Source organism: Echiichthys vipera (genome assembly GCF_963691815.1).
Source record: "Echiichthys vipera genome assembly, chromosome: 13".
Lineage (NCBI taxonomy): Eukaryota > Metazoa > Chordata > Actinopteri > Perciformes > Trachinidae > Echiichthys > Echiichthys vipera.
In genome coordinates this window covers 10496173-10510952 of record NC_139838.1, presented here as the reverse complement: position 1 = coordinate 10510952, position 14780 = coordinate 10496173, and the positions used below count along the sequence as shown (strand labels likewise).

Below are 14780 nucleotides of genomic sequence, written 5' to 3'. Positions count from 1 at the left end.
TAGTGATGCCCTGTGGGCACAACTGATATTCTATCAAATCTATCTGAACAACAAAAGACAACAATATTTCAAAATAAATCAAGTGTTTATAATTTGTTCTCTAACTTTGGTCTCCAGTGTACATGATTAAAACAAAGATTTTAAATGAGCTTCTCAGTTATGAAAGGAGGAGAAAAGGTTGGGTTCAAAAAGCTGTTTCTATTTCAGCTCACAAACATGAAAGGGTGGTGTGATGACAGCAATATTCCAGGTCGGAAAAAGTCTTACCACCCGTGTTCCCTAGTCGGGGTTCTGCCTGTGTGCTTTTTCAGGCCATGAATCATTCCATGGTAGCCGGACTAATGAGCACAGACAGAAATAACAACAGATAACTTACTTACCTTCTGCATATGTGTATGTAAATATATGTTAATGCAATGCATACGTTAGGCTTTATAGATTTAATGAGGCCAAATGGGTATTTTACAACCCGGAAAATGTGTGCATATGTGTCCGTCTGCACCCATTAAAACAGTGAAGGTCAACACCTCAGGTGGTTCCAAAGGTACATTAATGTTTTACTGAATTCAATTCCCACTATAACTTACTTAAACAAATCTTTTTTTCTTAGAATAAAAAAAACAAACAAGATATAATGTGCTAATTAATGAGCTTGAGACATGCTGCTAAGGTCGGCTAAATGGCTGGAAATGCTTGATTATTTTCCATGTTTTTGCAAACATTGACACTGGACACCAACCATTTGTGTAGAGCTAAAGTGATTATTTGTTAATTAACATCAGTCAATTACTGATTCTTGATTATCATTTAACCCTCTGAACCCAAAAAAATCTAAAAAATGACATTCTCTATCATAGCCAGAGGCTCCAAACACAGCCATTACTGTTGGATTTTCAACTTTTTGACTGATCTTGAACACATCATCTGTGGCGTTCCCTAGATTAAAATAGTGATTTTCATTAAAAATCAATTTATTCCACAACCGTGTGCACAAATAACATCCTCAGCTGAGACTAACAGTCCTGTGAAGACAAGTCAGTGAAACTTGACTGAAGTGCAGGCTGTTTACACAGAGCGGACAGGAGAGGACAACAGAGGTAGTAGAAGTAAAGATGTTGAGGTTGTAAAATGTAAATAGTTGAATATGTATAGTATGTGGAGTGCCTATTTTTTTTCCATTATTGGAAACGCTTGGAGGCACTTGGAAAATGGTGTACATTGATTGCATTCTTTTTCATTTTTAAAAAAATACTGTAACTTAAAGAAATTCAACCTGTGTCTCTTTATAATTCATGGCATCATATCCATGTTATACTGCACAAAAGACATTTTTGAGTCTTCTCTACTTGTAGCCATGATGTTTCCACAGAGGAGCAGGACTTTATATTGCAGTGAACAATGAGCCAACACTGAATAAAAATGTGGAAGGAGCAAAAACCACCCAGAAACTGTTTGGGGTTCAGAGGATTTTTTAAGGAAACTGTATAAGCTGGTTCCAGACTCTCAAATGTGAAGACTTGTCTTATATGATAAGAAACTGAATATCTTTCGGTTCAGAAGACACAAAACAAGATACTTGAAAATGTCACCTTGGGTGCATTTCTCTGTATTTTCTGACATTTTATAGACAACCTGATTGGTTGACTAAATATTTACCAGATCAATCTATAATCCAAATGATCCTTAGGTGCAGCCCTACATCTGTGTTAATGCTTTTGTTTCTGACTCACCTGGTCACATTTCTGGTGGAAGCTGGCTGACATCTCCAACAGCGTGCTGCGTTCATCCAGTGCCGCGGCAAATGCCTTCCACTCCTGCTCCAGCTGACTTGAGATCTGCTTGATCTGCTGCGAAGCGTAGTGACCAGACTCCAGCAGCCGGTTACCCACTGACATGATGCGATTGATATTCACATACACGTTCTGCGAAGCGGCACAGGGAGACAGGGAAAGAGACAGTTGAACAGAGGGCTGTTGGTAAATTAATCACCCGACATTAGGTGAGAATAAAAACAAAAAAGGGGAGATTTAGAAAAACAAAAAGAGACTGAGAAGACATGCTTGACGAAAGAGTAAATAAAGCACTGCACTCCTGTAAAAGAGAAAGAGGCATTAAACTGTCGCTATAGTTTCTCATGTGAGGACAGAAGCTCTAGCGAGTAGATTGATTTCCTCCTCTCAATTGTTTCATAATGGTTACATAAGGCCGGCTGTGGATGAAAAATAGGATTACTTAATACGTGGATGTGCTGCTGTTAAAGCGCAGAAAACGTGCGAGTGCAGACAAGCACAGGCTGCTCCAAACTCTCAAACACAGTACTAGAGGTTGACGCTAAGTGCAATAACTATATGATGATAGAGCACAGGGCACGGGCTTGATAGTCCAAGTGGGCGGAAAAAGCATTACCTCCTGCTGCGGATCAGTGTGATTGTGTGTATGCGTGTGGGTCTTACCATGCAGTTCATAGCGAAGTGGTTGTGCTGGGTTTGCAGCTCTATGGCGTGGGGGTGGTTGTTGCCAATCTCCGTGTAGCCTGCCAGGAACAAACCCTTGTTGTGCATGATCCAGTCAAACATCTGATGCAACGGGGAATGACAGAACAGGCACAGAAATTTAAAAAAATGAAAAAAATGTTAGCCAAATGAAAACATATACACGTCAGGTAAGGGTTCCCCATTAACTCTAATAGAGCATTGCAAGAGCAGTTCAAGACAAACAGCTGGTACTTGGCAGTGTGTTTGTGTACTGCTGCGGATAGTTGTCATCTTTTCAGGCCAGAGTAAAGAGAAATGGACTGCCTCTATTAAGAGTATCCTCTCAGGCTCTCCTAGAGAACAAACTCGTGGCCTATGGTGTCCTAGCAACAAGCTCCTACGACTGCAGTGTATCCAAGACTGCAGCTCTCTCTGTTGCTGCATCCTGCTATTTTATTCTACTCACTCAAACATGGATCTCTGAATTTTTCTCCCTGTCTCTTTCTAGTTTGTGCTGCAGCTGTCATCACCTGAGCTGTCTTGGAGGCAGCCAGAGTGGGTGGCTTTGTACCTGACTAAGCTCTCCTCCTTCTCTCTGTGTCTCATGCTGGGATGTGGCGGAGGGTAAAGCCATTCAGTTTTTACCTCCCAATTTATTTGTAGAAAAAAGTTCAAGACATTTTTTTAATTTAAGAGGACGTGAATACATGAGCTCTGCATACACAGCATAAATCAATGCCTCTCTGTGGTTGTAATTAAGTTTTTGTTTATATTGGCAGTTGTCTGCCCTACAGTGATCACTGACTGGGGCTATAGATTACCACTACATCACTGCTCCTGCTTAGTGACACCCCAAATCCCACCGACCTTCTCTGCATCCTGTTCGAACAGGCGGAGCTGGAAGCACTGATCCAGCTGGAGCTTGCGGACATGCCATGCCTGGTGGAGGTGCTGTCGGGTGGAGTGCAGTTTGTCCAGAAGCTGGGTGATGCGTGGCACCAGGCCCTGGGTGTCGGCGTTACACATCCCACCGGTGCTACTGCTGCTGCCGCCGCTGCCTCCGCTGCTGCCGTTACGGTTGGAGAAGGATTCGCTGCTCTGGATTCTCTGGAGCAACCTGGAGATGGATTTTAATGTGTGTTTTATTGTCAAGGCTGCATTGTTCATTCTTGTCTCTTACTAAAACTGCTGAACTGAAGAAAGCTTTGTATTTGTGTAGAATCTGTTATATGAGAAATTTGAAGTTTGAATGGATTCACACAGAGAGATATTATTAACAAAGGTAAAATACAATAAACTATTCCATTGTTACATTCACATGGACTTGATTATTATGGACAAATGGTGATGTTATTGTTACATTTAAGCATGATAGGAAGTGTATTAATTGTTGTTTGGCCATGGGTAAGGCCTGCTTTCATAAAGAGGGTGCTCAGAATATAATTTAAAAAGTCCCATATTATGCTAATTTTCAGGTTCATACTTGTACTTAGAGTTTCTACAAGAACATGTCTGCCTGCTTTAATGTTCAAAAACATAACATTTTTCCTCATACTGTCTGTCTGTATATACCTGCTTTCTCTCTGTGTCTGAAAGACTCAGTTATAGAGCCTGTCTCTTTAAGACCTCCTCTCAAAAAGCCCAGTCTGCTCTAATTGGTCCAGGTTTTATTAGTATTTATATAGCACCTTGACCTGCTTTATAATAAATTAAAAAAACATGCTTTGTATTATATGGGACCTTTGAATATGGGGATAATGACCAAGCAGATAGGAACATCTGAAAGGTGATGGAAGTTTCCAGCTTCTGCCCTACTGATGAGTCAACAATCAAGCAAAAGAAGTAAAGCCACAGCTCAAGTATATTTGTGCCTACCTCTGTCCCTCTGTGTCTAGCTCCTCTATCGGGGCTTTTATGACTTTCTTCTTTAGCGTGGCGTGTTCTTCTATCATCCGCCTGGCTCCCTCCAGATCTTGGGGGAAGTCTTTTCTTGACACCGTTTCTTGCATCTCCTCTAGTCGAGCTAGCATCTGGGTGGCGTGACCCGAGAACTCCTCAAACGCCACACGCACCTGGATAGAAGCATAGCAAAAACATATATACAGTATATAGATTATGTGTGCAAACAGACACTGCTACAGTTCATCCACTTGGTTTGTTTTCCTATTCTCTGATTACTGAGTGCAGTGCTTCTGCATTTGAATGTCAGTAGGGATTTTCAGGATTTCAAGGTAGATTTTTGGAACAGATGGGCTTTAAAGACAGGATGGGCGGACCAATCTCACCTCTATCCACTCTTCATGGTTATAGTCCAGGCTGCCGTCAAAGTCGGCCGTCAGTTGGGAGGGGTCGACGACCTTTGTCAGGCCCTCTAGTGACACCATGGTGGTCTATGGAGAGAGAGAAGGAAGAAAGAAAGAAAGAAAGAAAGAAAAAAGAGAGAGATAGAGAGAGAGATATATATAGAGAGATTGAAAGTGGTTCAGGGGATTTATGTTCATTTCAGTCATTTGACTGCAAACTGGTTCTAATCTTTCCTCCCACTGCAAAGCTTTGTTGCCTTCCTTTGCTATTGAAAATGATGATATTTAGAGAAGACCTGACCAACCTCTAGTTCCCAAAACCTATCAACACAGGATTTGTTAATGACAGCAGCATTGCAGGGATGTGATTTTTCTTTTTACATAACGCCGCGTAATCAATAACTTCATACATTGATGGCATGACTTAAGCACCTTTTATCCTCTCCATCCTGCCAATTTAACACACCGCAGCCTCACTATAACATTTTTTTTTTCAAGGAGCCATTTACAGCATCCACTGTTCTATCACAGACAAAAAAGCTCTTGCACGCACACGACATGTTGTCTTTTATGACTTCTAAACTCCTACAATATCGGCTGCAGAGATTCAGCAAGGAAATGTCTCCCTGTTTGGTTTCAGTGCCTCTCTGTTTCTGCTAAGCCACCTCCGCACTACACCTCCACACACATGGCCAGAGATGGATGGAGACAGAACGATAGCTCGATAGCTTTGTGTAGGCCTAACAATGCAGAAACATACCGTTGTCCTTGGGTAAAAAAGCACAGCGGCTCTAGCCAGGGGAAAACACTGATATCGCTATTGTTGTTCAAGTTAATTGATTTGTACTCTGTTGAATGCTGAAAGGGAGAGTCGGTCAAGGCTCTTGGGCACCGTTTTCTCTCCCACATAACCATGGAGCAATTCATCAACAATCAAAATCAAGGATGCACTCTGCCCTACATGCTTCTTTTCCTCCTGTGTCAGTTCAATGGGGAGAAACATGCCCTACCTCTGGCCTCATTTTACAAAGCCAGGAGAAAGCCCTCAATAGAGCCAAAACGCACATACGCACCTGCTACAGTAACACGCTTGGAGCTGATTGGTGCTGTGAATGCTGGATGCAAGATAGAAAAGCTTTCTCCGCATACTTTAGAAATCTCAATAAATGCACAGTACGAAGTCTGGTAGGGAAACATGAACGCAGCACAAATTGCGAACAGGCACTGCACTAGTCCAATCAATCAATCAATGCCTGTGTGGCATGCCAGGGCAGCTCATGGATAACTAACCTGCCCTGTGGCATCTGCCTATAATTTCTCTCACGTAATCAATATGGTGTCATCAGACTACAGTGGACCTGTGTGTGTGTGTGTGTATGTGTGTGCGTGTGTGTGTGTGTAGGCATGTATGTGAACAGTTAGAGCTATTTCCACACCAGCGCATGTACTCTGTAGACTACTGCAGTCAGAGGCAGAAGGGAACATATCGGAGGCGCACTGTACAGGAATCCAAGCACATACTGTACAAGGAAACAGGGCTGAGGTTTGTATCAACCCATATCTCGCTACTATGAAAGAGATGCTGATCATTATCACAGCAAGCAGGCTCCTTTAATGACAGTTCAAACGTGAGGGTTAGAAATTGTTATCTAGTCCTCATTAGAGGGCATTTACTAAACATGCTTCGAATCTGGCAAAAGCATCTTCCACCGCTTCAAAAGCAGAGAACCCGCACTGATTAGCCCCAGTGTTATTATGTTTGTTTGTAGGAGCTCACTGGTGCACATCTATGGTCTTAGCCCAACTATGAAATGGCTAGAGCATAAAACAACCCTGGTCTTGTTTTATCACCAAATAAGCTGTGAAAATGTGAGTTAATGCAACAGACAGCATCGCAAAACACTCGCCCTTGTGATCTGCTGTGTGCCATTTTAGGGGTGAATGTGATGAAATTCCTCCTCTGGTCATGTGTGCATCCCAAAGCAAAGCAGCAGAGAGAGGAATGTAATGAAATGTGCTGACAGTGAGCAGCCCAGCTGGCTGCAGCCGTCGTTATGACAACTCAGCTGACACCAAGTTGGGGGGGTGCTCCACATTTATTACTCATTATCACTTCGAAATGGCAAATATCATTGGCAAAGTCATTACAGCATGCAAAAAATGTACTATAGCGAAGGCTATACTCACCTGAGCAGCATATAATTACATAATAAAAGTATTATGGGTAACAAGTGATATGTAGCTTTGACTAGCCTCATGTCTAACTGCAGCAGTTAATTCTCCTGCAGTTTAAGCTTCAATGATATCATTTGTCATCTATGATTGTACATGTCAAGTACAGTATATGACTATACATTTTGACAACCCTGAACAAAATGGACTAAAACATATTAAACATATTATTAAGTTGAGGCAGGAATCAAGAGAGCAGCCAGAGAGCGGAGACAACATTAAATATATCATTATTGTTGTTAAGATTCTGAAGGATTTCCCCCATCCTACCTCAAACTCGAACTTGGAGCTGCCGAAGTTGGTCCTCTGCTTCTGCCAGAAGTTGTCTGGTTTGATGATGAGGGCGATGTGGATGCAAGACGGGAACGACTCCTGCAGGATCTTTAGCAGAGGCTTGATGCTGTCCCACTTAGAGCCGCGCATATCAACGATGACCGTGAAGCCATGTTTACACACCTCCTCGCTGGGATGGATGGATGGAGGTCGGCGGGAGTGGGAGGAATTAAAGAGAAGAGAGGGTGGGAGGGAAGGAGGGAGGGAGGGAGGGGCAGTGAGAGATTGGAAAGGGTTATAATCCAGAGAGAGGGGAGACAGATGACGGGCGTGGGAAAGGATGAAAGAGGGATGGATGGAAAAAAGAGAAAGACAACAAGAGGAACATGGAGATTGGAAAAGGAAAAGAGAGAAAAAAAAGAAATGACAATCAAAACAAATAGTGTAATGACGCACTTTCTATACTGTGAGACGCCTACGCAGCTAACACAAATCCCCCACACACACCCACGCCCACACAGAGACTTGTGATTAATGAGTCACAAATAATATGAAAATACAAATCAGCACATTTGTGCATCACAAACCTCATCTCCCTGTGGTGCTCTGTTCTGACAGACACCATCACATAACCACACACACAAACTAAAATCTGCTGTAATTATGTAAGATCTTACAAAAAATAACCGTTTGTCTTCACGATTTGAGGAGCAAAACTATTTTGTAGCTTGTTTGGTGGCGTGCATCTTATTACTTATATTCATTTTATTTAGCAAATCTGGACTACTTCTTTTCCTTCTGGTCAATTTATCCATTTAAAAAAAACATCCCTCCTCCATTTTTTAGACATATATGACATTTATATTTACATATCCTTCTATTACTGCATCTGTAAATTCCACCATCCTTTTTTAAACCTCTCCTTCTCTCTCTGTAACAGTAGATATTCCACTGTGCAGCGGTCTGCAGATCTTACCAGAAATAGAATCACACAGTTGAGAGGGATTACAAAAATATCAGAAACATGACAGGATGATGGTGTAGTTACGGATGCCTATTGGTTATTAAAAAAAAGTAAAAGAAATGACAATTTACAGTGGATTCAGTCGCATTTTAAACCCCACTGGAGATGTGAACAGATGGAGAGAGGATGGATGGAATAAGACGGATGGAGGGAGGAGACGTGCGGCAAATTACAGAGAAGTAAACAGAGAGCTGGAGAGATGTTTTACCTGCGAGGTGAGGAGCTACTCGTCCACAATAACTACTGCAGCTGCACTGCCTTGGCTACTGCGACACTTTGTTTTGCTTTTACACACACTCGCTCGCTCGCTCTCTCTCTCTCTCGCTCACAGACACACACCTCCCCACACATGCGCTCTCCGTCTCAGTCAGTTTTAATCCCCCCCCCCCCCCCCCCCCCCCCCAGTCCTCTCTTTCTCCACTGCTCTCTCTGATGATCATTGTAGCCTTCCATCGTTTGTTTTCTGTTGCACATCTCTCTCTTAGCACAGGCTTTCCCTCTCAGCATCTCACTGTCTCTTGAACGGATTTTTGGCAGCCGAGATGCTGCAGCATTGAATTATTTCTCTCTCTCCATTCCTCCCTCACATGCTCAGCTCTCTCACGTGTGTACTTACAGATCCTCGTCCACTTGCTCTGGTTGTTCGCTTCGTATTGAGGCATTGCTTCTCCCTCTCTTTCAAAAAAAAAGAAAAGAAAAAAAGACAACACACGCACGCACCTGGGGATGCCGGCGAGGTAGGCGATCAGTCTCCTCAAGTCATCCGTTCGTATTCTATCGTGGTTGCTACGTGATGGAAATGTTAACACCGGACCACCGCGTCTGTCTCGGCCACCTGAAGCAACAAACACACACACACAGGGAGTCAGATAGGAGTAAAAACCTATAGAAGACAGAAATGGTACAGTAGGTGTTATTGGCACCTACTGTACCATTGCTTCACATCCAAAACTGTTAAAAAAAATTCACAATTTACATTTCAATAACATATTAGATCTCCGACATATTGAATATGTTTTAATGGGAAGCACCGTCCATAATTCTCTTTCCTATCATATGCCATTGTAGAGCTCATATGGTCAAAATAAGATGAGTGTTAGATTTTTGTCCCTAAATCAGCAAAATTCTGACTGGAGTACCATAGGCATCACATAAACAAGTTAGCGAATCCAATGAATGGGTGATAGGCTTGACATATATAAGATGTTGCTCCTGCTAAATTAAAATGCCCTTGGAAACAGATTAACAATTGATTTGAATTACTACTTACTCAGAAGCTCAAAACCAATGGCAGCATTCTAATAATACAAGCCAGACACTAAGAAACCTTAACTTAACATTTTATATTTTAAATCCCCCAAAATAACATTCAAAGAGACAGGATTATTAAATACACATACACTAATGCTAATTTATTTAAAGTACAACATATGAAGAGCTTTACTATATGCTGTATACTCATTTGTTTTATAAAAGCTAAACACAAAAAGTGTTGCTGAGGCTTATGATAATGGCATTAGTCTTGCAAGTGTTTACATAAATCAAAGTATATGATTCATTTAAATTGTAGCCTGAAAGAATCTGAAGGGGGCATGAATGTGTCTACTATACTGCATGGCAACCAACCTCATGGTGGCGCTGGAGGAATAGTCAGGTGCTCGTCAAAACCAGTAGGACAAGTTATCTGGGGACCATGAATATCTGCACAAAATATTGTGCCAATACATCTCGTAGATGTCGAGATATATCACTGGATAATTGAAAATTTGAGCTTTGATGTTAGTTTGGCTAAAAAGATAAATATAAATCGAATTATCAAAGGATTTGCTTATTCCAAACCAAGCCCCAACCACAGCGATTTCCTGGTTTATCCGATGCAGAAGTGCCAAAAATTGCAGTTCACTGAGTGGCCACTAGGGGCAGGTTTCACAATAAAACAGGTTTCAAAAAAACATTCTAGTCTGTATGTTTAGGTCATTTCTCCATGACAACGCTGAGGGAATGATTTTTTTTGTACCAGGCTAGTTTATATTTGATTAGAGGTTTATGTTTCTGAATAATTAGGGGCGCGGCCTCTTGATTGACAACTAGCCGCTGGTCCTCACTTCTCTCGGAGGTAAACGTCAGCCAGATGAACGTATCCCCCCCACACAACGGCACATTAATGCCCTTTGTTGGTAACAGGATATGAGGCGGAGTCAAAGTCTGACAAGACGGCAACTCCCATAGGCAAATACGATTGGATCAAGTTGAGAGAACGGACCTCGATGGAGAGGCTACGTTCATTTTTTTTACAGTCTATGTTCCAAACACATACAAGCTCAATGCATAGACTCATTTTATGCAGCATCCATTCACAATGTTGTGTGTTTAGAGTATTTCTGCCTTTCAACGGCTTTCTGGCCTGAATCCAACATTTTGAATATTATATCGGCCTTTTAATTGGTAGTTGGGTAACACTTGCTGTTAACAGTACATAATCAGAGTGAATCATGAATATCTAGAACTATAATGATAATATTTTGCTTCTAGTTCCTGACCAGTTGCAGAAGCGGAGAGCTGCTCCACTCACGTGGGAACTTGTAAACACAGGCTGACTGCCCTCAGCCCACAAATGAGTGAGTTCAGTCGGGTTGCTGTGCGCCTGTAGGCTCAACCCGGCTGCTCAGAGGAGAAAATCAAACGCTCACGTGGCAAACAGGCGAACATGGCCGAATTATTAAGGAGCCAGATTCGGGATAATAGGCTTAGCTCATTTACCCTCCTTTTCACCAGCGGTCCCTCCTCTACCTCCCTCCCTCTGTCATTTCAAAGCCAATTACTCCACCAGCGACTACTATGGGATGTGGTAGCTGAGAGTAAGTCATCTCCATGGCAACGCTGCCCTGTCCCTCCCTTTCTCTATTTCTGTGTGTTTGTCTGAGTCATCGTCCTCATGGTTGTGTTTCTGCCTCTGACATTCCCTGCACACACGTAGAACCAAAGCGAAGAGTGCACACAGCACACACACACTAATTAACATACAGTATATTTCAATGTTTTGGTTCCATTTGATGAATCTACCGTATGAGTGTTTTTCCACTGGCAATCACATAGATACATGTATTGATAATACCTACACTCACACATGCACGAGCTGAATAATGTTTTTGTGTGTTGTACAAATAATCCTGCTGGATGTTCTTGGCAGTCCAAATCTCCTGTTCGGCCTCCTGTGAGTTTTCCCTGGCACTACTTGTGTGTGTGTGTGTACGTGTGTGTTTGTGTGTGTGTAAGTGTGTGTGTCAGACATGGCTGAGCTTTCCTTGGAGGGGGTAAAGACTCAGCTGTAGCTTACTATTCTGTAGTCCTGCTGATACTGACTAAACAATGGCCGTCTGTGTGTGTCAGTGTGTGTGTAATGTATAGTCTGAGTGTGAAGAAGGGTCAAGGGTTAAGTGTCTGGACCTCAGTCTGACCCCACATGTTTTTACAGGCAGAGTGCATGGCTTATTTTTTGAGAGAAGGCTAGAGAAAGTAGCAGTGGGAGAACATAAACAGTGTACCTGCGATCAGTGCGTGTATGCAAACTAAGGGCCCTACTGCATGTTTCATTAGCTGCGTGGACCATGATCAAACAGTCTCAGTTGGTAGATCTGTGAGACTAGACGCACACTCATATACACACCAATATAATCTTACCTGATAAAAAGGCAACTTTTTCTTTGAGGATGGGAAGTACCTCCATTGCTCTCATCTCCTCATTTCTCCTGAAACCTGGAGAGGGACACAGAGAAGAAGAAAAAGAGACACATGAGGTTTGAATGGAAGAATTAAAAGAAAAAAAAACAAGTCCCTTTTCTCTTAGGCCATGACTTGTTTTTTCCTTAAGGACAGATTATTAGAGACGTAGCAGATTTTGTCCACTTGTAATCTGGAGATCTGCAGCTTTTTAAACACAAGGGATTTAGTCCAATGTTGGATTGCATGCATCATGAGAAAAAAGTAAGTTTCACTCAAACACACGCACGCAGGCAGGCACGCACGCACACCAAGAGGAAGCACAGAGGCTGTGGTCGGAGAAACAGTAGTTGTGAGAAAAAGTGAGGCCAAACTGAGGGGAAGTTCAGGGGAAACAAAGAGCTGTTGTAGTTCTTATTGTAACAGAGGTGAAATGAGGTAAAGTACCATTAATCGCCATATGCCACTTTAGTTCCCATCAACTAGAGTCAAAGCATAACACCATTGAATACTGCAGTTATTAAGAGGATTCCCGCAGAGTAAGTAGCTGCTGAATGTTCACATCTACAGTATCTGTAAGTGTTCAATGGAGTAAAAAAACAACAAAAAATGCTAACATGAGCATGCTAACAGGGCTGGGCGAGATGACTATATACATCCTCAAAATGTTAAAAAGATTTATATCGTAGTTTTTTTTCTATACCTTTTCTATCAGGATGTTGAACAACCAGTGGCAGAACTGTATTTTGGCAATATTTACACCGTTTGGATGTTGTTTACAGTTTGATCCTTGCATGTTATGTTAATGGAAAACAATGGCATGTTTAAATGCTCACAATGACAATGCTAACATGCCGATATTAAGCAGCTGTAGTGCTTAGCACCTAGTTTAGTCTGCCAGCATGCTAACATTTGCTAATTAGCAGAAACACAAATTAGGCTGATGGGAATGTAACCAATTTGTCTGCCACAAACTCTACAGCAACCCACTGGATAGTTGAGACGTTTCACGCAAAACCGTAAATGTCAACTTCATGGTGGCAGAGGAAAAGACAGATCGCTGAAGGATTCATCCTCTGGGGACCATGAATGCTTGGACAAAATTCCATGGTAATCCGTCCAATAGCTGTTGAGATATTTCAGTCTGGATGAAAGTTGAGGACCAACCACGCTTCCCAAAGACCGACATTGCCTTCCATTGAGCCATGCTGCTAACATGGCTATATATTATTACCCCAGTTACCCCATATAACAATTTTTATTCAACAAACCTTATAAATCCAGGTTATTGAGACATCTCAGCCTCAAAATTTCCCTCCACTTTCAATACAAACCGCAGTCAGAAGATTTTCTAAATGTCACTATTAGAGAACAAGTTGTCAGCTGAGATAAATGAATATCAGTTACTTTACCCACTTCAACTGTGTTTGCCTTCTCCTGGACTACTAATCTCTGACATTTTCCTATAAATAAATGTCTGCCACTGCTTGCTATTTTTCAGTGATGAATCACAATAGTGGCTGAACCTTTAGTTGCTTCATAAAAGCTTCAACATTTTCTCAACACTGGCTCTCTAATAACTGTAACTCTTTCATGGAAAAAGTCCTCTGGCACGGCACACAAGGATTGATGCGTTTTACATACTGGTTTGTCTGAAATAAATTGAAGAAGAACTGGATAGTTGGCAATGAGAATTAAAGCAGAAAAAAAAGCCACAGCAATAATCTGGACTGTAAATTGTCACTCTATAAATGTCAAGCTGGATCTCATGGGCGTGATTGTGCCAAAGATTCCTCTGCAGCGGTGCTGATATCCTGTCAGAAGTGAATGAATGGCTGTCAGGAGATATTCAATAAGTTAAAACCTGTTCAAACAACTCATCCATGTATATATAGACACACAATTCCCTTAGGTGATTAAACTTACATCTCTACTTCAACACACACAGGTGGACAGAGCAGGACCCAGATTTTGTCCTTCAGATAGAGTAGAGGTCTGGTTTGTGTGACTGATGACCCAGACAAGTCACTTACACAGTAAGTGTCTTTTTCCCCTCATTCTGTCTGTTTTTGACATTCTTTGTCCCACTCACTTTCTCCTCTTGGGTATTTGAGCAACATTCCTACTTTGTCATCTTTCACAAGTGACCTTTTCAGCATGTTTAACTAAAATTAAAATAAAATGACCTTCCCTTTGAGGTATACTTCCTCACTCACTCATCTTCAACCGCTTATCCAGGGTCTTGTCGCGGGGCAGCAGCTCTAGCAGAAGGACCCCAAACTTCCCTTTCCTGGGCAGCATTAACCAGCTCTAACTAGGAGATCCCGAGGCGTTCCCAGACCAGAGTTTGATATAATCTCTCCACCTAGTCCTGGGTCTTCCCGAGGACTCCTCCCAGCTGGACCTGGCCTGGAACACCTCCCTAGAAAGGCGCCCAGGGAGCATCATTACAAGATGCCAGAACCACCCGAATCCAGGCCTGACATGTATTACAGCGTTTTTAGACGGTTTCACTGGTTTTGTGTGGACGCAGACATATCTTGAGCCGAGTCCGTCACTAAGACACACACACACACACACACACACACACACACACACACACACACACACACACACACACACACACACACACACACACACACACACACACACACACACACACACACACACACACACACACACACACACACACACACACACACACACACACACACACACACACACACACACACACACACACACACACACACACAC

At 42.2% G+C, this 14780-nt stretch overlaps 1 protein-coding gene across 6 annotated transcripts in view; it reads right to left on the bottom strand.

The window, feature by feature from the left end:
* Positions 1 to 14780, bottom strand: part of LOC310955725 (triple functional domain protein) — an 83075-nt gene that overhangs the window by 34658 nt on the left and 33637 nt on the right. For all 6 annotated transcript variants that reach the window (XM_083925718.1, XM_083925719.1, XM_083925721.1 and 3 more), the window contains exons 3-10: positions 11988 to 12062; positions 9027 to 9141; positions 7280 to 7472; positions 4760 to 4864; positions 4350 to 4546; positions 3342 to 3591; positions 2454 to 2576; positions 1731 to 1922 (exon numbers count right to left, since the gene is read on the bottom strand). In XM_083925718.1, the coding sequence (XP_083781844.1) occupies positions 1731 to 1922; positions 2454 to 2576; positions 3342 to 3591; positions 4350 to 4546; positions 4760 to 4864; positions 7280 to 7472; positions 9027 to 9141; positions 11988 to 12062 (1250 nt within the window). The remainder of the gene's footprint in view (positions 1 to 1730; positions 1923 to 2453; positions 2577 to 3341; positions 3592 to 4349; positions 4547 to 4759; positions 4865 to 7279; positions 7473 to 9026; positions 9142 to 11987; positions 12063 to 14780) is intronic.